This window comes from Solanum pennellii, chromosome 8 (assembly GCF_001406875.1).
Source record: "Solanum pennellii chromosome 8, SPENNV200".
In the NCBI taxonomy this organism is placed as follows: Eukaryota; Viridiplantae; Streptophyta; class Magnoliopsida; order Solanales; family Solanaceae; genus Solanum; species Solanum pennellii.
In genome coordinates this window covers 4,505,829-4,527,990 of record NC_028644.1, presented here as the reverse complement: position 1 = coordinate 4,527,990, position 22,162 = coordinate 4,505,829, and the positions used below count along the sequence as shown (strand labels likewise).

General features: G+C 32.9%; 3 protein-coding genes and 1 long non-coding RNA gene across 5 annotated transcripts in view; 3 read left to right on the top strand and 1 right to left on the bottom strand.

Annotated features, from left to right (window-relative positions):
* Positions 1-3,843: 3,843 nt before the first annotated feature.
* LOC107027966 lies at positions 3,844-4,870 on the top strand. Its single transcript, XM_015229018.2, has one exon. It carries the CDS (start codon positions 3,976-3,978, stop codon positions 4,519-4,521), a length of 546 nt encoding a protein of 181 aa, XP_015084504.1. The 5' UTR covers positions 3,844-3,975; the 3' UTR covers positions 4,522-4,870.
* Positions 4,871-9,202: 4,332 nt separating this feature from the next.
* Positions 9,203-16,638, top strand: LOC107028536 (cysteine synthase, chloroplastic/chromoplastic). Of its 2 annotated transcripts, none has more exons than XM_015229634.2 (10): positions 9,203-9,489; positions 10,945-11,054; positions 11,852-11,909; positions 12,828-13,091; positions 14,243-14,380; positions 14,572-14,623; positions 14,741-14,790; positions 15,601-15,660; positions 15,909-15,989; positions 16,255-16,638. In XM_015229634.2, exons 1-10 carry the CDS (start codon positions 9,265-9,267, stop codon positions 16,345-16,347), a joined length of 1,131 nt encoding a protein of 376 aa, XP_015085120.1. In that variant the 5' UTR covers positions 9,203-9,264; the 3' UTR covers positions 16,348-16,638. The 2 variants fall into 2 exon arrangements, with proteins under 2 accessions (XP_015085120.1, XP_015085119.1); XM_015229633.2 differs by having other exon boundaries at positions 14,711-14,790; positions 16,255-16,633.
* A 538-nt stretch (positions 16,639-17,176) lies between these two features.
* Positions 17,177-22,162, bottom strand: part of LOC107027112 (copper methylamine oxidase-like) — a 6,503-nt gene continuing 1,517 nt past the window's right edge. Inside the window, exons 2-12 of the mRNA XM_015228287.2 lie at positions 20,473-20,582; positions 20,063-20,368; positions 19,802-19,914; positions 19,397-19,727; positions 19,019-19,234; positions 18,686-18,922; positions 18,407-18,592; positions 18,197-18,337; positions 17,850-18,118; positions 17,644-17,725; positions 17,177-17,565 (exon numbers count right to left, since the gene is read on the bottom strand). Of these exons, the coding sequence (XP_015083773.1) occupies positions 17,425-17,565; positions 17,644-17,725; positions 17,850-18,118; positions 18,197-18,337; positions 18,407-18,592; positions 18,686-18,922; positions 19,019-19,234; positions 19,397-19,727; positions 19,802-19,914; positions 20,063-20,368; positions 20,473-20,582 (2,132 nt within the window). The 3' untranslated portion in view covers positions 17,177-17,424. The remainder of the gene's footprint in view (positions 17,566-17,643; positions 17,726-17,849; positions 18,119-18,196; positions 18,338-18,406; positions 18,593-18,685; positions 18,923-19,018; positions 19,235-19,396; positions 19,728-19,801; positions 19,915-20,062; positions 20,369-20,472; positions 20,583-22,162) is intronic.
* Positions 18,166-18,670, top strand: LOC114078278. Its single transcript, XR_003579864.1, has 2 exons — positions 18,166-18,306; positions 18,427-18,670. It is a non-coding gene; the product is annotated as an uncharacterized LOC114078278 (long non-coding RNA).

Genomic DNA, 22,162 nt, shown 5'->3' with positions numbered 1-22,162 from the left:
TATATATATATATATATGGATTCCTTAGGAGGGTAAGGTAACAACTGTTTTTCTCTTTTAACATTTTCATATATGTATTTAGCCAATAAAGATTGAGCCAAATTTTATTTTCAATTAAATGTGTAATATACACGTGCAAAGCACGTGGCGAGAACTAGTAGTATATATACACACTAACCGGCCTAATTACAATGTAAAATATCTTCTACAAGTAACAACCTTCAAACTAAACTTTCATGTTAAATCTAATGACAAGTTAACTGACTAATAGTGACAACACAGTTGACTTGTTCAATTAGTCTGTTCCAACTCAATTGTTTGCAATCTCCTTGTTATATTCTGATAGGTAAATATGATATGTATATTTTGAAGAGTGACAAAGATTTCATCATGGAACAAGTTTAGCAGATGTGATCTCTGTTTAAGAAGATCATTGGAAAAAATGATGTCTAAGAAACTCCGATTTTGTCTTGGTCAAACATCTGATAAATCAAGTACTTCTGCCGATTAGTCTCATCTCATGGCAACTCTGAACCAGGTTACTAGAGCGGTACAATGAGAACTAGATGAAGGTCTCCTTGATAGGTCCACTAAGAAGTCTTTTCCAAGAAACGATGAAGCAAGGCAAGCAAGGCTGCTGATGATAAATGTTAGTACGTTCAACGAAATGCAACACAGTGTAGCTACAAAGGCTTGTTTTGGTGCTTGGTTCTATCTTAAAATTTTTTGTCTTATGTCTAAAGGGGGAAGCAGCGTTGCAAACACATATTACTTACTTACCTGTTAGTTGCAAGTAGTTGAATTTGCCATAGTCAAAAAGGGGGAATTTGTTGTTTAAATCTCATTGTTTTGAAATATGGTAAAAGCATAAAGAACAGGTAGTAAAAACTTGGTCCAACAGTTCAACTTTAAACAGGGTTTCAACAAACTTATTTAAGGAAACCTGATGTATGTTTTCCTGAGGCGGTGGCTAACTAATTAAAGAAAACGTGTTTTCTTAATTAAAAAGGAAAAATTGCTGGAAGAGTTTATGTGTCCAAGTCAAATACAAAATAGGAGTTTGACGAGAAGAAAGTTTTGAGGAAGGTTTTTTTATTTAATTAAGGAAAGGTTTTGTGGAAGTATGTCACCTAATCTAAGTTGAAATAACAAAAGATTACGTGTTGCAGCAGCAAGGCCAGAAACCTAACCAAGTTGTATTCTACAAAGTCTTGATGCGGTAAAGTTGAAGTTGAAGAATGAGTTGAAGATGCGGCGAAGACGAGTTCCGCACAATGTAGGAATCCTACGCGTGAGCTTCTAAGTTTCATGAGAAAAGGAAGCAAAGCACAAGTAGGATTTCTAGTTGAAATAGGCTTTGGATTCAAGTCCAAATCTATAAATAGCGCAATAGATTTGCTTGAAGAAAATTGTGCACTTATATAGAGAGAGAATCAAAACACTATCAAGAGGTTTGAAAGAGTTTTGATATTAACTTAGGAAGTGTTGCGAGTTAAGTGAGAAGTTGTAAGATTGTATTCAAGAGTCTTATTTACAATCTGAGTTTTGTGAGTAGGAGTTGTTCGACAAGTTGTAGAACTTGAAGAACATTAGAAGTTATAAAACTGGGGGGTTTGTGTCTTTGGGTAGCTAGAAATTAGAGTTTATAATTTCTTAGCTAGGAATTAGAGTTTATAATTCCTCTAGGAATTAGAGTTTATAATTCCTTATGTTACAGTGCTTTGTAATCGTTGTATTGTTTGAAGTTTATAAATAATACAAAGTATTGTTCGAATTGATTATCGTTAAGATTCAAACAAACAGAAACACGTTATCTGTACGTGTTCCTTTGAAGAATTCAGGAGGATAGAATTCCAACATATTCTCTAATATATTATACTGTGTTGGAGGAAGTATGGAAGAGATATAGCAGAAGTGCAGAACAAATGAGGGAATGGGAAGTTGGGCAAGGAAGGGAGAGGGTGTATTAATTGACGGAGGATTATTGGTGGGGGCGTAATTTGTAAGATTGTGGTGACGGTAGGGAAAAGGTACGTTGTTTAGATAATAGAAGGTACGACTGTTTGGAGAGGAAGGGTATTGTCAGAATTAAGTTAATTAAAAGGAGAATTTTGGCATGTGATGATGCCACGTAGGCGGGCATAGGATTCTCTTTTATATATATATATANTATATATATATATATATATATATATATATTGAAAATGTGGCTAAGGGATCCTACTAAATGTCAAAGTATTTACATTTTGAAAATTTTCCCTAAGAGTAAAATTCTCATATTATATGAGACATAAGTTCTTGGTTTTAAATACAGAAAATGTATCTCATAGAACAAAGATTTTTATTATAAATAAAAAATAAAAATAACCTTCTTGAACTCAAAATAGTAAACAAGAAATACTCACGACATATTTTATATCTTTATTATCATAATTTAGCTTATTTACTTTTCAATAAAAGTAATACTAATATATATGCCTAAAATTAATTATTTTTGTAATGTATAAGATATTTCAATCACGGAGTAATTACTTAAAATAATTTTATTAGGAAATTACTCACATTACTTATTTCAATGACAATATTTTTAATACCTAAGTACTATAACTCATTAGATGCACTAAATTAGTCTAAATACTAATTTTAAAAGATGGTCATTAGATGCATTAATTAGTGTAAGCACTATTTAGCAAATGAAAAATAAGTAAATCATTATTATTATCTTTACAACTATTAATTGAAGTTAAAGTGACAGTCATACAATGTCCTATTATATATCAACATAAAGGAATTTCCTTTGATATAAATACACTTTCATATTTATATTTTTATTGAAAAAAATTAGTAACTATTGTAACGACATGAATTAAATTTGTGTTTCTTGTAATAATACTGCTCTGCCACTTCAATGTAATGACGCATATTAAGTTATAGTGTGTAAAATTCTTTTGTACCAAGAGAAACTATGTAGAATAAGAGAAATAATTTAACATGACTTTAATTCCTTCTTCCTTTTAAGTGTTTATAATATAAATTTTGTTGCATCTGTTTATAGTATTTATAGAAGCAAATAAAAGGTTATCATATATGATATCAATCATGAAAATTATACAGGAGGTTAAAGGACGTGAGAGTTAAATTTATAATGATAAAAAATAACAGAGAATTAACTATACCAGATAGAGTAGAGTAGTGGAAATAACTTTTTAGGAGTTAATGGACATGCACCATAATTGTATTTTATTTCGTAACATTGCACTTAAATATTTATAGATGATGTGGCTTGTTAAAAATCTAAATAGAATAATAGATAACGACATAATCAAAGGGAAAAAAGAAGCAATAAAGTTCAAAATTGTCATTCGTGTCAGATTTCGGTCCCCAAATATATGTACTTAGCACGTTCGATACATGAGTCAAAATTAGATATAATTTGTCCATATACAATATATTCAAGTGGATTTGCGTGTATCTGACTTTCTCACTCGCTTCTCTCCTATTTCGCTTATCTCCCTCCCCCTCCCTCTCTCGCTTGCCTCTCTCCCTATGTATCTAATACTTCTTCAGAGTGTATCAGACTTGAGTTTGATATGAAATTATTAATTAGTGAGATAATATATAATTATGTTAAAGTAGAAAAATTTCTATAGAAATATTTCTCTAATTAGATAGTTTTTCGTTTATTGTCCCATCCAAAATGTGAAGAGGGTATTAATGTTTCTCAGACCCACAAAATGTGATTCTTTTATGACAAATCATTTAAAAAAATAATTAGATTCAGATCTATTAATACTGTGTTTGCGCCGTTGGATTTTGCTTTTTCCCCAATAATTCAACTAGCCGTTATTCATTAATTAAACGGCTAAATACATTATCAAATCACTTGTTTAAATACTCCATCTTTCTACCTCCACAATCACTTACAATTCTAAAATCCATTCAAACTTTCAAATTTCTTCATCAAAATTCAATTCAATGGGTGCTCTTCCAATTGTTAATTCAACTGAGTTCAAGTCTCACTGTCATCCATCTCTTCAAATATTTCGTCTAGCCAATTACATTCTCTTAAGTGCATCGTCTAGTTGTATCTTCCTTACCCTCTCTTTACGCCTAATCCCATCGTTATACGGTGGCCTTTTCATCCTCCTCCACATTCTCACAATCGCGGGTGCAGTGCTCGGTTGTACGGACACTGCAACCCTAGCGGGGTCCAACAATTGGTATGCCATACATATGATATTTACTGTTTTAACCGCAATATTTCAAGGATCGTCTTCTGTGCTTATTTTTACAAAGAGTTATGACTTTTTAGGGGAATTAAAGTCATATGTTAGAGAAGACAATGGTGTTGTAATTTTGAAACTGATTGGTGGATTGTCTATTCTGATATTTTGCTTGGAATGGGTTGTTTTGTTATTGGCATTTATTTTAAGGTACAATGCCTTTGTGGAAGGGAATAATAGTACAAATTCTAAACAAGAAGAGACTTTGAAAGGCTATCCTTGTCCAATCCAAGTATAATATTTCAAAAAGGCAACTTGATACACAAAATATATTTCGAAATGGAAGGGTCGATGTAGATACAACTTACTCCAACATATTTTGTATTGGTGCAAGTTGTTTTCACAATTTAAATACATGATTTATAGGTTACACACGAAATAATTTTATCATTATTCCAAGGCTTCACGTAAAAGTATAATATTTTGAATTTACTTTATTTGGATAGAATCACCATGTTCCAAACCTTGGAGCTCTATGGTGAATTATTTATTCATACTAAAAAAAAAAAAACTGTGAGAGAATTTTATTTATTTATTTCTTATTAGTTTTGTGTTGATGTTCAAAATTTCCTGAATTGAGTTTTACTAATTGCAATTGAGCTCTTTACTCAATTTTTATTTTCTTAATTTGGTTCGATATCATCGATAGTTTTATCAAATATAATTTTTAGTATATCGCTCATTTAAATGTACGAAACAAAGAATGATAATAATGATAAAATATATAAATGATATAAGGAAATATTGTTCGAAAAATCTCGATAGTAAAATGACAATGTCTTTGATGATTTGTGGTCCAATTCTTTTATGTCACGTTCGATTTTCTTTGTGCCCTTTTGGAGTATCAGAGGTCATTAACGAATAGAAAGACACATGTAGATTTTACGCATTTATTTAGGTAATTCTTTGATAGAAGTGTTCGTATCAAATCAATACAATTTATCATAGTCAATAATTAAGTGATTATAATAAAATACATATTTAATTAATTATGATAAAATAAAAATAAAAACTTTATATTGAAGCACTAGATCATGAATTTTGTTTCTATAACAAAAATTAAATTATTATATGTGAAAAGGAGATATATAAATAGCACCCAAAGAATGTGTTTGATGCTTTTCCATCTACTATAAGGGTATTTTTGACATTTATTCGTATTATTGCTAAATGTGTCTTGTAAATTGAGTAATCAAAAGTTTTACCCTTATTTCAATTGTCGGAAAAACCAAATGAGATTTTATTAATCGCACTTATGTCCCTATTGCAATTCTAGCCATTATATTTTTGCCCTTGCCTTTTCAATTTTATTAGAATAGTATCTTGTACTCCCCTAGTTCACAATAATTGATTTTTTGAACATTTTTTATATATTCGATATAAGTTAATTGTTGAATATTCAAGAAAGTTGTAGAAATTTTTTTTTATTTTTGTTCTTTAGTTACATTTTTAAGTGATAAAGTTCAAAAGAGTTATATTGTTCGTACGTATGGTTTTATTTTGAACTATTTTTATTTACATAAATAGCTTGAGAATAACAAAAAAGGTAAAGTGAAAAGTGTTGATCAAGTGTGTCCTAATTTTTTTTCTTAACGAGTGTATTGTCTCACAAATTCACTTAATATGGATCAGAGAGTAAAAGAAATGGAGCTATTGAAGTGACAAATACCTCAATTGTTTTATATATATTCATTACGTCTCAATTTATATGACATAATAAAAATATTGAGAGTCAATACAAAAAAATTAACAATAAAATCTTACTAGAAAAAAGATCAATACAAATTATACTGAAAGAAAAAGGATACACATATTTACTAATCCATATTTTGTTGTCCCTCTACCTAAAAAAAACTTATCATGAAAATCTAATAAGATAATTAGATAAAGTTAAAGTTAACGAAAAAAGAGTGCAACATTTGTTTATTTTTCGCGATTAAAGCAACGCTGAAATTTTTAGATATTATACTGCGATTTTAAATATTAACATGATACTTTATGTTGAGATTGACCACGTCTTCATGATCAAGTTTATCAAATCATTATTTGAACGAATTGGTAGATCACCTATTTCGTCGTTCTCTTTATAAAATTAACTTGTCATCATATAACATTATTTGAATCACGTCAAGTACATTTTTATTTTTGCTTGCTTTATAAATTATTATCATTGTATATATCAAAATAAAATAACATGGTATGACAATAATAGTCCCTCGTAAAAATATGAACATATCGATTATTTTATTTGTTTTATTTTAATCCATTTTCCACCTACCTTTCCTTTACCACTTCTAGTAGTGACAAACTTTTTTTCTAATTTTACTAATTTTAGGATTGTACCCTCGAGGTGAAAATGTGCATGGAGGGTTTTGTACCTTCTACAAATTGAGCTAACTTGCAAAAATATTATGAGTTGTCATTGATTATGCTAATCTTAAGCTTTTAGATGAATGACTCGATGATTAGTTTTATTTAAGTAGTACATGTTTAGGAGAATAAAATTGATAGCTATATCTTTTACTAATAAACAAACCATCGACAAAAAATATCTTAATATATAATGCCTAACAACTAATAGAACTGTTATACCTAAAGCCAACTTGAACTCACCAAAACAAAGTCATATAAAAACAGTAGGATATTTCTTCAATTATTTGTGGACCAACTCTTTAAATAGCTACCTTCAATTTGTTTTATGCCCTTTTGTGGTGTGATAGGTCATTTATGGCCAAGACAAGATACAGGGTAGGCATCTGATTCATTTGATTTGTACAAGATTATTCTTTATGTTATATATATAAAAATATCCTATGATTCATTATAAATATTATTGGAAAAATTATATATAATGGCAAATTAATAAATTAAATTAATTGCTATAATCATCGTTTGATTTAATTGTGTTCCGTAGCAAACTGTTTGTCACTCTCCTCTCTCGCTCCATCTCTCGCTCGCTTCCTCTCACTTTTATACAAACACAAGTGTATAAAATTTATTTCTATTTGTATAAAGCATATGAAATCGTATAAATACATATATTTTTGTTCCTCTCTCTCCCTCTCCCAGATCTCGCTCGCCACTCTCCCTAATCTCGCTAGCCACCCTCGCCTCTCTGGCTTATACAAACAGAAGCGAAATGTATAAATTGCGTTTTTATTTGTATAAAACGAGAGAAAATAGTATATACACATGCAAATACATATATTTTCGTCCTATAAACTTTTAATTATACAATAAAAATACTCCTCTACTCAGTTTCTTTTGCCTTTCTCTCTTTCTCGTTTTGTACAAATTCAAATTGTATATATTTTCTCTCTTTCTCGTTTTATACAATTCAATTCAATTGTATATTCACTGCCCAAATCTCTTTTACCTTTCTCTCTTTCTCATTTTATACAAATTCAAACTGTATGTAATCGTTCTATACACTTATAATTATACAATTCGTTTATATACACTTCGTTTTATACAATTCTATGCCCAAGTCTCTTTCTCTTTCTCGTTTTATACAATTCGCTTGAATTCTATATGTATAGCGAATTATACATTTATATGTTTGCTACAGAGTGCAATTATGCAAACTTTGCTATAGCATACAAATATGAATTTTATGTTTGCTATATATGAAAGTTGCTCAATATTATTTTACTACTATAACTTTTTTAAAATTTGATAAAAGTTTATAAATGATTCCAATAAACAAAATACAAGACTTTAGTAGTGTGTTTACTTTATTTATGGGAGATCATTTGAAAAGACTGCCTTACAATAATAATTTTATAATGAATATCGCTGATGTCTAAAGTTATATATGGTTCCAAAGAATGTCAAAAATTAAAATTGAAATAAAATAATTTATTCAAATAATAATAAAATAATTAAAATCGCATCATATAATTCAAAATTCTTATAGTTTAGGCAAGTGTTTGAACATGACTTAGTTGAAATTTGATATTTGAGGTTCTTGGGTTGGAGTCGGAAATCGGGTCACGCAAGTTTAAGAGTTTGAAACTGGGTTGAGAGTTGATTGCATAATATGGATCAGAATTGGAAGATGAGTCAGGGTTGAGAACTTGACCTGGATCCCGAACCCAACCCAAGACCTGACTTCTAATCCCAAATCCTTGCCCCCAACCTAACTTGACAATGAATTACCTCTAAAACAGAGACTCGACCCCAACTCAAGATTTGACCTCGACTCTGACTCATGCCCCGACTCCTGAAACTGACTTGGAACCCGACTTCCAATACAAGAGTCGATTCAATACTCAACCCCAACCCTCAAACTCGACTCCCGCTCCTGATTCAAAATCAGACTCCTCGACCCTTATCAGAACTAGACTCTTGATTCCAATCATAATCCCGATTTGAGATTTGATTCTCAATTCAAATTTCGATTATAATATTTTCTTAGATTATATAAATTTCGGGTTTAGTGTCATTATATTTTCTCAAATTATACTTAAATGTTTTTGGGATAATATTTTTTCTTATTAACCAAACAACAACAAATTAGTAAGAAATCCACTTATTTTCTAAGAAAATATTTTCTAGGACTACATTTATCTTCGTACACCAAACACACCCTTAGTTTAAAATTCACTTTCTTAAAAAGAAATAAAACAATCATTTTTAGAACTTTCTTTTAGTAATAAAAAACAATTCAAATCTTACATTACAAAAATCCAATACTAATGTATCAATTAACCTCATATTTTAATACAAATCAATTAAACCCTCACACATGGGTTTAGCTACAATGAATATATACTCATTATTGAATATTTTATAAATTTATTCTAATATAATAATATGAAAAATATTTATATGCACAACAAAAAATATATTTTGAGGAAAATTCCAAAAGAAAATGATATAGAGATAAATATAGTAACAACATTGGACTTTTTTTGTGTTATATAAATCCCTTTGTGTATCTATCCTAAGAAAAAGGGAAGATAGGGATAGCAAAGCAACAATGGCATCTTTCATCAACAATCCCTTAACTTCCCTCTGTAACACTAAGTCTGAAGCTAATAATCTCTTCAAAATCTCCCCTTTAAGAGCTCAATCACTCGGTTTTTCCAAGTTTAATGGCAGCAGAAAAGTCGCTTTCCCTTCTGTTGTTTGCAAAGCAGTATCTGTGCCAACGAAATCGAGTACAGAAATTGAAGGGCTTAACATCGCTGAAGATGTTACACAGGTGATTTTATCACTAAATATTTATCTGGGTCGGTTTTATTTTGTTGAAAGATTTGAAACCCCTTTTGTAAATCTTGTTGTTGGTAGTTTTTATCTGTGTGTGTTTGATGATTTGATTCTTTGTTTGATGATTTGATTCTATTGGTGGATATATGAATTGGGTTTTGTGTTTGTTTGTCTAGACTTTGTGAATTTGTGTTAATTTCTCGTTAAAGGGTCATTTTCTTACTATAAAGACAGTTATAATCAGTCCCACCGTCTAGATGGGATAAAATAATATCAAGTTGGATGAGATAAGGCGGGATACTTCAACTAAATAAAGTATAATTTTATCTCAAGCTTAATCGTGGGATATCCCACTTTTATCCCGCTTACTAAACGACCCCTTAAGGTGTGATTTCATCTTGAAATGTTAAAAGGCTTGATTGTTGGAGGATATATGGAATTGGGTTTCGTGTTTGTTTGTCTAGACTTGGTGAATTCGAGTTAATTTGTCATTGAGGGCTACTTTTCTTACTATAAAGGTGTGAATTTGGTAAGGAAGGAAGGTGTCTTGCATGGAGATATTCTAACTTGGGAAATAATTTTCTGTCTTATTATAGTGGGTTTGATTGGGTAGTGAAGTTAGTATGGGAACTGTACAGGGAGTAGTACAGTGTGTGTAGTGATATTGTTTGAAATTTTCGATATTAAAGGTTAACAATGATGTGTTGAATGAAGCAAGTGATAAGGAGTAAGACTTGAAATATTTGTAAAGGAAAATTACTTCAGCAACAGAAATTGTTTATCCCTTTTAGAAAACATTTTCACAATTTAATTCAAAGACTGAAAATGATTTCAGCAAGGAGAGCATTTCCTCGAAGTCATATGGAACACACCCAAGTGTAAACTCCTAATTTTTTTGGTCAATTTCTGTTTAACTATGATATGCCGAAATGGTTTTATAATTTTCCAGTTTTCAGCCTTTTTCCTCTTTTCACAAAAGGTTCAGGTGACATACTTTAAATGAATGCCTTGTTTTTTTTTTATGGCATTAATTTTAGTAATTCAGTTATATTGCACCAGACTGGTTAACATATAAAATTTGCCTGCTGGTGGATATTTTCCTTCCTGTATTTCTCCTTTAGTCAAGAGCTTTTTGATGTTGCTTTTGCATTATTTCATATGTTCCGTTAGTTTCAAGCTCTGTGACATTAATATTTTGAAAAAAGTTAGGCTTCTTTGTTTATTAAGGTTTAGACTATTTTGAAGAAAGTCTCAACATTTTTTTTAAAGATAATATATGGGTGTATTTAACTTTAGACCCTCACAATATTTCCGACTCTGAACTGTATGAAAGACTATTAGCAGGAAAGATTCATATAGTTCTTGTTGTATTGCATGCCCTCTCTCTCCTGATGTCTATTCTATTTGTTTCATCATACTGTTATGCTAATTTCGTTATATCATTTGACAGCTTATTGGGAACACACCAATGGTTTACCTTAACACCATCGCTAAGGGTTGTGTTGCAAACATTGCTGCTAAACTTGAGATTATGGAGCCATGTTGCAGTGTTAAGGACAGGTGAGAGAGCTTTCTGTTTGTATTGTGATACTTGAATTTCCTTCAACCTAGAATTTTTAACTGAAGAATTCTTTTAAACCATACTGTTTCTTTAGTAAATTACCCTGTTTCATTATACTGATCTTTTCTCTCAGATTATAGACATCATATCTTATGTCTGCATTCCGATGAATATGTTGATATTATACTTGTGCTTGTAGTTACTACTTACTCCCCCCGTCCCAACTCATGTGACACTTTCTCCTTTTTAGTCAGACCAAAAAGACTCTATACTTTTTAATATTTTGTTACATTTTAACTTCAAACATCCCATTTTACCCATAGCCACAAAATATTTGTGGCTTATTCTTAAACTCCGTGCCCAAGTCGAACACCTTCACATATTTGAACATAGGGAGTAATATATTTCCTTTGTTTACTTTGAGCTCTAGAAGAAAATATAACACTGATGACCATCATACTGATGAATCTATTGTAAATTTGACATCATTCATGTTTTGTTCCATTCTTGGGGTACATCTACAATTGAAAATCCTTATCTTAGACAAAGGTATTTCTTGTGAACAAGCTAGTTCAGGTAACACCAAATGCTTCAAAACAATCTCTGAAGTTTTCCTTTACATAGTACTTTTGTTTCAACGCCGCCTACATGAGCTTCACAAAGGCAAGCCATAGCTGTTCCAAGAATAGTTGAATAGGGGTTGCATTAGGTTCTTTCCAATGTAAAAACAGTCTAATAAGGATGAAAGGATTGAAACATAGTTTTTCGATTGATTGATTTTTCTGTTGCATTTCAGGATAGGGTTCAGTATGATAGTTGATGCCGAGGAGAAGGGACTTATATCTCCGGGGAAGGTATGTTGACCAATCAGCTAATTGTCTCTCTTGGTACAGACTTGATATATGTCATTCTGAATCAAAGGAATAAGTCCACCATGTAATGTTCAAATGCTGAAATTTCTTTATTTGACATATTGTGAATGTTCTGTTAGGTTAAAGTCTATCATGCATTTGTTATACACTTCTGTCTCTTGTGTTAGTATGACCTGTAAACATAAGAATATCATCTTGTACCTGATATCAGTGTGGCTGAGTGCTATCGTCTTCTGATTGACCAGAGTTCTTACTTTTTCCTTCTTTTTGAGGACCAAAAGGGTTTTGGTAGGAGAACATATATAACCTAGTTCTTTTTGGTTCTGGTTTTTGTCATCTTATTTGCCAAGTCTTTTGTTTTTATTGTCCTTTTAGTATACTCAACGTGCTTTCATCAACATGGCTGTTTATGGGTCTTACAAGTCTGGTAAGCCATTAGATTTATGGGACCACTTAGGTATGCGTTTTGAGCATGATGGCCTTGATTTTCATCTGAAGGTACGCGGCTTTACTGTCTCACAAGGCTTGCTCTTGACATGAGTACACAGTCATCATAATGAACTAACGATGAACATGGAGGTTTTTCCCACATTATAGAGGCTCTGTCTGTTTGCGTGTCTGCTGAATTATCATATTTCCTTCTTCCTAGTATATTTTACTTTTTAGTACATAGTCCATATCTTTCTTGTTAAAAAAAGTACATAGCTCATAACTCCATACTAAGATAATGCGTGTAATTAACTGTAGGCTCTCATAGCTTGCTCCTTGTGCAAATTAATAATTTGTTTGAATTACTTTCTGATTGTTCTTCTTAATTCTGAAGACGGGAACGGTTTGTGCTTGTCACTGCTTTGTCCCACATCTTAGCATTATTTCTTATTGTTTTTCTACTTGTCTTAGACTGTTCTAGTTGAGCCTACGAGTGGAAACACAGGCATTGGGCTTGCCTTCATTGCTGCTTCCAGAGGATATAAGCTCATCTTAACGATGCCTGCGTCAATGAGTCTTGAAAGAAGGGTCATTCTTAAAGCTTTTGGAGCTGAACTTGTTTTAACTGATCCAGCGAAAGGGATGAAAGGAGCTGTTTCAAAGGCTGAAGAAATATTGAATAACACACCAGATGCCTATATCCTTCAACAATTTGACAATCCCGCCAACCCCAAGGTTCTTCTGCAAACAGCTCACTCTTTATTTTATGTTGTGGCAATTTATGATACTCCATAAGTGAATGCTTATTATCTGTGACTAAATGGCTTCTACAATTTGCCTTAATCAATTTACACTTCTAATGGCCATTGTGGTGATTAATTCTCCATGGTGCCAATCCCAATCATTGTATATTCAATGTAATTGTAAAGAGTGAGTAGCGACTAAAAAGAACTCTATATGCATATCAGATTGGATATCTAACTACCCTCCCATTCCTTCTTTTCCATTCTCACCCGATACAACACTCCGGCGAAGAACAATCGGATCTTCATTTCCAAATGGGTCTGCAGAGCTTCATCCCAAAATTTTCTTCGTTTTGTATTTGTTTTATTAACAATTACTCTAGTTATTGACATCATCTTTCAACAAGAAAAAAAGAAGAGAAAACTGGAGTACTCATCTTGATACCAATAACCGGCAAGTAATTTTGATATATGCTGGATCGCAAATGCAACAATAACGTGATTTAAAGTCGAATATTAGTTTCTGGCAGTTGCTGATTTTCATCTTTACTCTGAATTGTTAGCTGAAGTTTCATATGCTAGCATGTAAGTTGAATTTGAAAGCATCCATTTTATGGTTTCCAATTTGTGCAATCAAAAAGATTCAAAATCAAACCAATACTTCTTTCTTTTCTGTTATCCTTTAGACATGAAAGAGGAGGAGAAGAAAAGATGAAGAGGAAAGAGCCAAGTTACCTGGAGGAAACAATTGGGATGAGTTTGATAAGGAAAGAAATAGACCGTACCAGTAGCTTGAGAAAGAAACAGAGAGGGGCTATACCAAGCAAATAGGCAAGTTAATTAGGGTGGCTGATTCGGAGGAGGAAGTTTTGGGTGTTTAGACATTTTTTGTTGAGAAGACCTGAAGTCTCAACTATTTAAAATATGGGCATGTGTTTAAATTGATATTTAAGGAAAACAGAAAAAGGGTACAATGTTAACTTACTAAGTTCAAGTAGTAGGTTAACAGGACCTTTACACACACATGCTAACCTTATTACCTCTCTTTCCCCTACCCTCAACTCCTCCTCCGGGTTTTTTCCGTGAAGTGTACAGTATTCTCGAGTTTACAGATTATGACTTTTATTTGCTTGTATGGTGCAGATACACTATGAAACAACGGGTCCAGAGATCTGGGAAGACACAAAAGGCAAGATTGACATACTTGTTGCTGGCATTGGAACTGGCGGAACCATTACAGGAACAGGCCGATTCCTTAAAGAGCAAAATCCAAACATTAAGGTATCAATAATGCTTGAAAAATAAGTTGCATTCTGTAAGTGTAGCTCTGAAGTTCATGCATATGTCAGTTCATTGACTTTTAAAATGTGAAAGAAACATGGGATGGAGCAAAATGCTAAGAAAGTATCCCGACACAGTTGATATGAAGTGCTCTTGACTCTTTTTCTATTGCTTTTTGTTGCCTTTATCAGATTATTGGTGTGGAGCCCACAGAAAGCAACGTTCTATCAGGGGGCAAACCTGGTAAGATAACATTCAGATGTTGATCTGACTTTTTGCTTTTGAAGTTAAATCCTGTTTTGTTCTACTTGCTGCATTGTGAAAGTGCAGGCCCTCACAAAATTCAAGGGATTGGAGCAGGTTTTATTCCAGGAAACTTGGATCAAGATGTAATGGATGAAGTGATAGAGGTCACATTCTTATCCATCCCCATTAAAAACATTTTATTTCATCTTCTTTAAACTTGTGAAAATTGAAAAGTATGAAAGATTTAATGTGTCATGCATACTCATTTCTGATTTACATGATTAAGAATCTTCCATCTCAAATTTGGTGTACCTGTAATTGAACGTAAATCCACATTTCTGTTCTTGTGCACCAATATGCGATTTCAAAGTAGTCCTACCTTTTACTATATGTACACCTCCCCCCCACCCCTTCCCCCTGATTCTCAGTCAATTTGTTAAGTCTGTCTTCCCATCCAACACTATTTCAGTTTCCCTTGGGTTATCCTGGGAACTTCTCTTAGAGTCAAAATTGAATGGAATATGTATTTCTTCTGGTAAAACAAGGATGAAAAATCTATGACATACTTTGCCAAGGTAACAACTAATTGAGCACATATAGCTATTCAAACAGTTCATTCCACTTTATTAACCTGGCAACACAGTTTATATAGCGATAGTTCATTCATTTGGCACACTTCCATTCTGTGCTACTCTACTAGAACATCTCTTATCCCTTGTTAAATTTCGTTAGGAAACAAGTTATCCCGATTATCAGCTATATAATAGTGTACAAGCCTATGTAATTTTAATATTGAATAAAGAATTTTTCCTTGTAAGTTTTGTTCCTTAGTTATAACTAGGTGAATTTAGTGTATCCAATTAGGTGTATGAGCTTATATCCGGATGTCCTTCTACAAAAAAGTTCACCAGAAACACATTATTCAAGAAATCTGTCATCTTTCAGTGTGTTTACTCATTTTCTTGAATTTTCAGATATCGAGTGACGAAGCTGTTGAAACTGCGAAGCAATTAGCCCTACAAGAAGGGTTGTTGGTTAGTGCTTTTCCCCAATCTTCATATCAGCTGATTTTTGAGATAGTTTTAAATGAAGCTAAACTTAAAATGTCGATTAATTCATCTACGTTACAGATTATGGATACATCATAGAAAATTAGAAACCTTATAAGTGGTCGAATTTCAAGTAGTCATGCTCCAATTTTAATTTATATGTACAGAACTATGCTTTGAATGATTTCTGAATCAGAATATATTAGGTGATCTTTTCTACTTTTGATAATCAGGTTGGGATTTCTTCTGGAGCAGCTGCTCTTGCTGCCATTCAGGTTGGAAAGAGACCTGAGAATGCAGGAAAGCTTATTGGGGTATGTTTCAATCTTTACTTCTGAATTTTTCCGATACGTGTATTTCCATGCTCCTTCATTTCCTTTTTCTTCTACCTCATCAAGCTTTAGTATTCGTTTTCCTCTTCACTTATTACAAAGTAAATCATCCCTCCATTCATTTTCACCGAAGTTTATACATTTAATAGCTCTGCATTGTTAAAAATTTCCTTTGAGTTAGTTGCATGTTATCGTAGGGGCCTCACTTGTTTAGAGTCCTTGAACTTGTTCAACATTTCTCTTGTAGGTTGTATTTCCCAGCTATGGGGAACGATACCTCTCCTCTATTCTTTTCCAGTCAATAAGAGAGGAATGCGAGAACATGAAGCCAGAATTGTGAAGATCTTCTGATTCTTAATAAAATGCTATCTGGCTTATCTAGCTGCCACACTTTTGTTTGTTATATTTAGTTGGCTGCTGGTGTATACAATAGATCAGGTATTAAGATTGTTCTCTTAACAACAATCTCATCGATTCGGCTTGACGTTTTTTTTCATTTGAATTGATCATGAAATTTGAGTGAAATTTCATTGCTGCTTGAATCTTTCAATTTCATTTTTGGTTTTACCTCTGTGAAGATGAAGATGTACTTTGCTACCTGGACATTGAAGTTGGAATCCTCTTAAGACCATGTTCTTTAGATCCTGTAACAACTCTAGTACTCCCTTTGTTTTAATCTGTTTGTTAGGTTTTTGACTTAAAACAGAGTTTAAGAAAGTGCATAAGACTTACTTTGAATCTTCTTGTTTTAATTTAAAGATATGCGAAATGTATCAAAATATTCTTTGATATTGTGATTTCAACCCTATCTTATGTGAAAAGTTAAAACTAAAGAATAAACAAATTAAAATGAAAAGTAAAAAAGACAAATTGGCATAGCCACATTAGTCATTTTGTATTTTTATATAAGATAAGATGTGACAACTTGTGTTTACGTCCTTTGAAACATGAATTTTAACAATACAATATTATAAAGAAAACATAATGTATGTATTAGAGAAAAGGCATAAAAGTATCTAAGACACCTTAACTCTGCAAGCGCTTTATTATCTCATAATTTTTTTTTGAATATCTTTGTGAAGGGTCATTTTGACCCATTTCCTTACCATTAGAGCGACTCCTTTTGTCACCAAACTAATAGACTTCAAATATATCACACACATTTGTTGTAATTATACAACAAAACTCTGAGCAATATGGTTAACAACTACTAGTACAAGATAAAATGCAAGAACTGCGATATTTATAGCTACTCAACGATCCGATTTTATTAGTATTTCTTGTGACATTGCTTAAGATAAATACACAACAAACAAAGACTTTCTTTGCTTAAACATGTCCATGTTCCTGCACCTACTAATTCATTACTCTTCAAGTCTTATCAAATGAAAAATGAAGCTTTGAAGTCTCATGTACTTCAAAGCTTGGCCATCAAACCAGTGGTAGTGTGTTTTGCTACACTAGTATTTTCCGTGACATCGCTGTCTCTGCTTTCTGAGTCACATCCAGAAGGCGGAGGAACATCAACAGCCGGAGAGCAGTTAAAGAATCCATGGGGCTGCACCAACACATACACGAAATAAGCAACAGATAGTGATAGAGATATGTAACATAATATGCATTCTAAAGTATATACCTGAAGCATAAAACCTATGTGTTCCACTGGCATAACAGGCCAATCTTCCAACCGAGGAACGTGTGTGATTCCAAAAATGTACCTGAAATAAACATTGAAAACGCGTACTCTTTGATCCTCACATAAGTTTGTTATTGATGTACATATAAGGTTCCATGTCTAGATTGCACTAACGTAGTATAACTTGTTGTCGATAGAGAACTAACCAGAGGACAGTATCACTTTCTTCCAGAGGACGGTCTTGCTTAACCCAAGAAGCTAATCCTTCGCCAACACGGGGATTTTGATTAGGAAACTCTCCTCCTGGAAAATCTTCTCCAGGTGCATACTGTGTTACCCATAGATTGTGCTTCAGAAATGCAGCCCTTCGCATAAATTTTGCCTCTGGACCAGCCAATGGCAAACAGTTTGGACCAGGTACAAGCTTGTATCCTGTTAGTTGTCCTGTTCTATTAACTGTTCTGGTATTCCGAACCTACAAATCAGAAAGTTCATATTCAAATTTATGCAACACAAATCGGTGTTAAGATTATGCAAGGATAAAGACTCTTACAATCCAATGACGAGCAGAGAATGGATCACAATCGCGCATTGCTTGCAATTCAGACCTAAGCAATGTTTCTTCAGCATAGAATGCATTATTATGAACATTTTCCTTCCCAGGTTCTTCAACTTTAACATTTACTTCAACAACCTAACAAAATAATTATAATTACTGTTGTGAAAAAAAAAATCATTTAAATCACACTAGCTAGATATATACCTGATTGTGTGCTTCTCCAGGCTTACAATCAACTGCCATATTCATTCGTGCTACGAAGAAATGTTGATGAACTGGTGCATACAATCCTGGTGCAATTGTTGTACCATATTTGCGATATTCTCCAGGTTGCAATGCTCCTAAACTGAGAATTCCCGTGAGTTTAACTTCTGCTTCAATTTTCCCATCCTGAAATTCCATATTATTGTACAAACAGTTGTAAGATGTTCAAAGTGAAGGGTATTGATATTTCAATCGTCGTGATGATTTTCTTTAACTTGCCTGGTAAAAGTGCCAGTAGAATGCATATTCGTAATTGGCAACTGTACAAACAAAAGACACTGTCAATCGTCTTGAACGTCTAACTTCAGCAAGGCCAGTTCTCCAATCTTGATGCTTCCAAAGCATTCCATGATCTTCTTCATGCAAGCATACACAATTCTCTGTTGTTTCAACTCCGCCTGTGAAGTTTGTAAAATGGGCATCGAAGTACTTTATGTATCCTAAACAATCGCATCCCTGCAAAAAATTGTTTTTGTTGTAGTACATAAGCAAGTAAGTAGAGTCGAGAAAATTGAAAACGTGTAACGTTTAGATCATAGATTAGTAACTGACTCTCTTTAGTGAATGAGCATTCTTTCCGAGACCATCTTCTCCTGCATCAAATGCATTCTTTCTATAATGCGGATCATTTGGATCTCCATAGGGAACAACCATCTCCACGAAACTCAATCGATGTGCTATGGGTCTACGACCTCTGCTACCATCAAGATATGCAACAGAGTGTATAACTAACCCCTCTCTCGGGGTGAAACCTATCCGAAAGTTCCACTGCCACACAGGAAATGAACAATGTCAATGTGATATTTAAAGCCAAAGAAGAGAAAACAGAGTCATGTTTGGTAAACTACATGGACGACGAATGATATAGATTGATAACCATCCTGTCAAAGAATGCTTCATAGAAAGAAAGTTTGAAAAAAATGAGAATACCTTTTGCCATTCTACATAGTTCCCACTAATGCGAAAGCTTGGACCCTCGGGCTGAATAATATGCAGGGGTTTTACATCACTTCGATCAACCCCTCCTCTTGTCTCACCAGCTGTATAATTCCTCAATGGATCAACTGGAGGTAACGGGACAAGTTTTCGATCTTCAAATTCTATGATCTGCATGTTTTGCACATCAACAAGCACATGTATTCCTTCAACTGGTCTTGCATATCCATTTTCCATTGGGCAATCGCTCTCAGATCTGCAGAATACTAGTGGTTTTGCAAGCCTACGGTTAGGAGCATCCGCCTCACTATGATAACCAACACACCTGTCGGAGAGTATACATTCATGTTAAGATACTATAGAGAACAGAATTCTTAACAGACGCGGATTTTAACTAACCAAGGATCAACCATCACGAGATCCATGTCATCGATATCCCTTCTCTTCATTGCTTCTCTGAAGGGCGGATAATTCTTCACCACAGCTTCACATTCAGCATATTCTTGAGCATCCTAAAATTAAACATTTCACTTAGTTGACACACAACACTAATTGGACAGGATGACTTCGACTTTCTTGTTTTTCTAAAACGTCAAATATTTTGAAACAAATTCAGTTTGCTAAGACGACATATAAAATGATTTGAGTTTAAGTGCATACTATAGGTGGTTGAACATCTGGTACAACATTAGATGAGATAACTTTTCCCCTATGATGTCCGCCACGAGCAGCAGCGTGTACTTCAGTTAGCTCAACAATCCATATGCTAGTCTCATTTGTTTTCTTATTGTAAACGATGAGTCTAGCTCTTCTCGGAGGAAGTTTAGTCGGAATTAGAGATCCTCCTTTGGTTCGGGGCATCAACGATGATTGGAAAGGTGGGAAGAAATATGCATCAGCTAAAGCAACAACACTTTTATCTGGTTCCAATAGAACCACCTCAATAAATCGCATTCCATCTCTGACCTGAAATATTGTAAGTCGCAAAGTGGCCTTGATCAGAATATCTACGTACTAAAAATTAGTTGGACGTACACAACTTATCGATGTATAATAAATCGAGTAAGAACCTCAGGCGTTTCACCGGCAGCTCTAACGGTTGCAACAGCTACAGAGATCTCAGCAGCAGATAAAGGATCCAAAGGATGGCAAGTTTGAGCCCTTAGCATGATTTGGATACCTGCACCAACAACATTGAATCTTTTAACTTTACTATTTTCAACATTCTCATGTTATATTTCTAAGATAATATTCTTGTGTTCATTTTACTTGTCCATGTTTCACTAGGCACACACTTAAAGAAGTAGTAATTGATAAAATGATAACTTTATTATTCTTTCCGTGTATCTTTAGCTGTCCAGTATTTACTTGACACACTCATTAACGAGCAATGAATAAAATGACAATTTTACTTTGAATATAATTTGGAAAATGCATAAGTACCCCTACCTCCCAACCTATTTTCGAAATCTCAGAGACACACTTATACTCTACTAAAGTCTATTACTCCATGAACTTATTTTTAGTAAATAATTTTCGATCTCTTTTCGACCTACGTAGGCACTATAAACCAGATTACTTGAAAAAATTGTCAACACGCGCTGGGGCCCATAAGATAGTGTCACGTAGGCCGAAAAGCGGAAGAAAATTATTCATAAAATAAGTTCAGGGGATAATAGGACCTTAATGTAGAATGAGTGAATCTCTGATATTTAAGGACATTGATTGGGGTACTTGTGCATTTTTCCTATAATAAATTTAATGTTTTGAAAAATATTTGTAGTTAATAAGGTAAAGTATGAATTTAAGAGTTCGTTTGGTACGAGGGATAGTTAATTGCAAAATTAATTTTGGAATGAACTTATCCATGTTTGGTTGGGACAAAATCGCAAGATAACTTAAGTATGAAAATTAATTCTTAATAAATTAATTAAAAAAATTAAAAATAATATGATTAGTATTTTAATTAAATGAGTTTAATGAATTAAATTAGTATATTATCAAAAAAAGACTTTAATAACATGTCATGACAATTAGGAGAGAGTGATGCTTTTGAATTGTCAAGTATATTTGGAGGAAAATAGTGATAGTAGGGTGATATTTTGGTCCTAAATGAAACATAAATGATATTTTAAGCCAATTTTCTTAACCTGGGTGACCATTTGGGGAATTGACTCCAACTGAGTTTTATTCATTTAGACACCTCATGTCATATTTGGTGTGTCATTTTGACACCTTTTTTATAATCAATCAAATATATAAAGTGTGTGTAATACACTCGCCAATAACGTAGTAAAATGACGAATTAAATAATGACATGTGACATATATAGTGAAAATATTTTAAAATAATGAATTTTGAATAGAAAAAAAAAATCAATGACTTGAAGACATGTGACAATTTTTATCCAAATAATTTTAAAAAATTAACCACTTGCACAGTTCATCCTATGTTGTTTGCTCCACCACCCCTCCCCCACCAGATTGTCTTCTCCACATTCCACAACCCCCCCCCCACTCAAATTATCTTTTCCACTACCTACCCCCCCACCCCATCCCAACCTCTCTCAATCCAGATTCTTTCTCCAAAATGCTTTAATAGGAATTTAACTATTTGAAAAAAATTATTTTACAAAAACACAATCTTTTTATAACAAATAATTTGTCTTACTTATAACTTCAAATAAATTTAAACTAATTTAAACAAAGAGTTTCCTATTAAAAGAATTTTCTAAAACTCATATATATATATATATATATA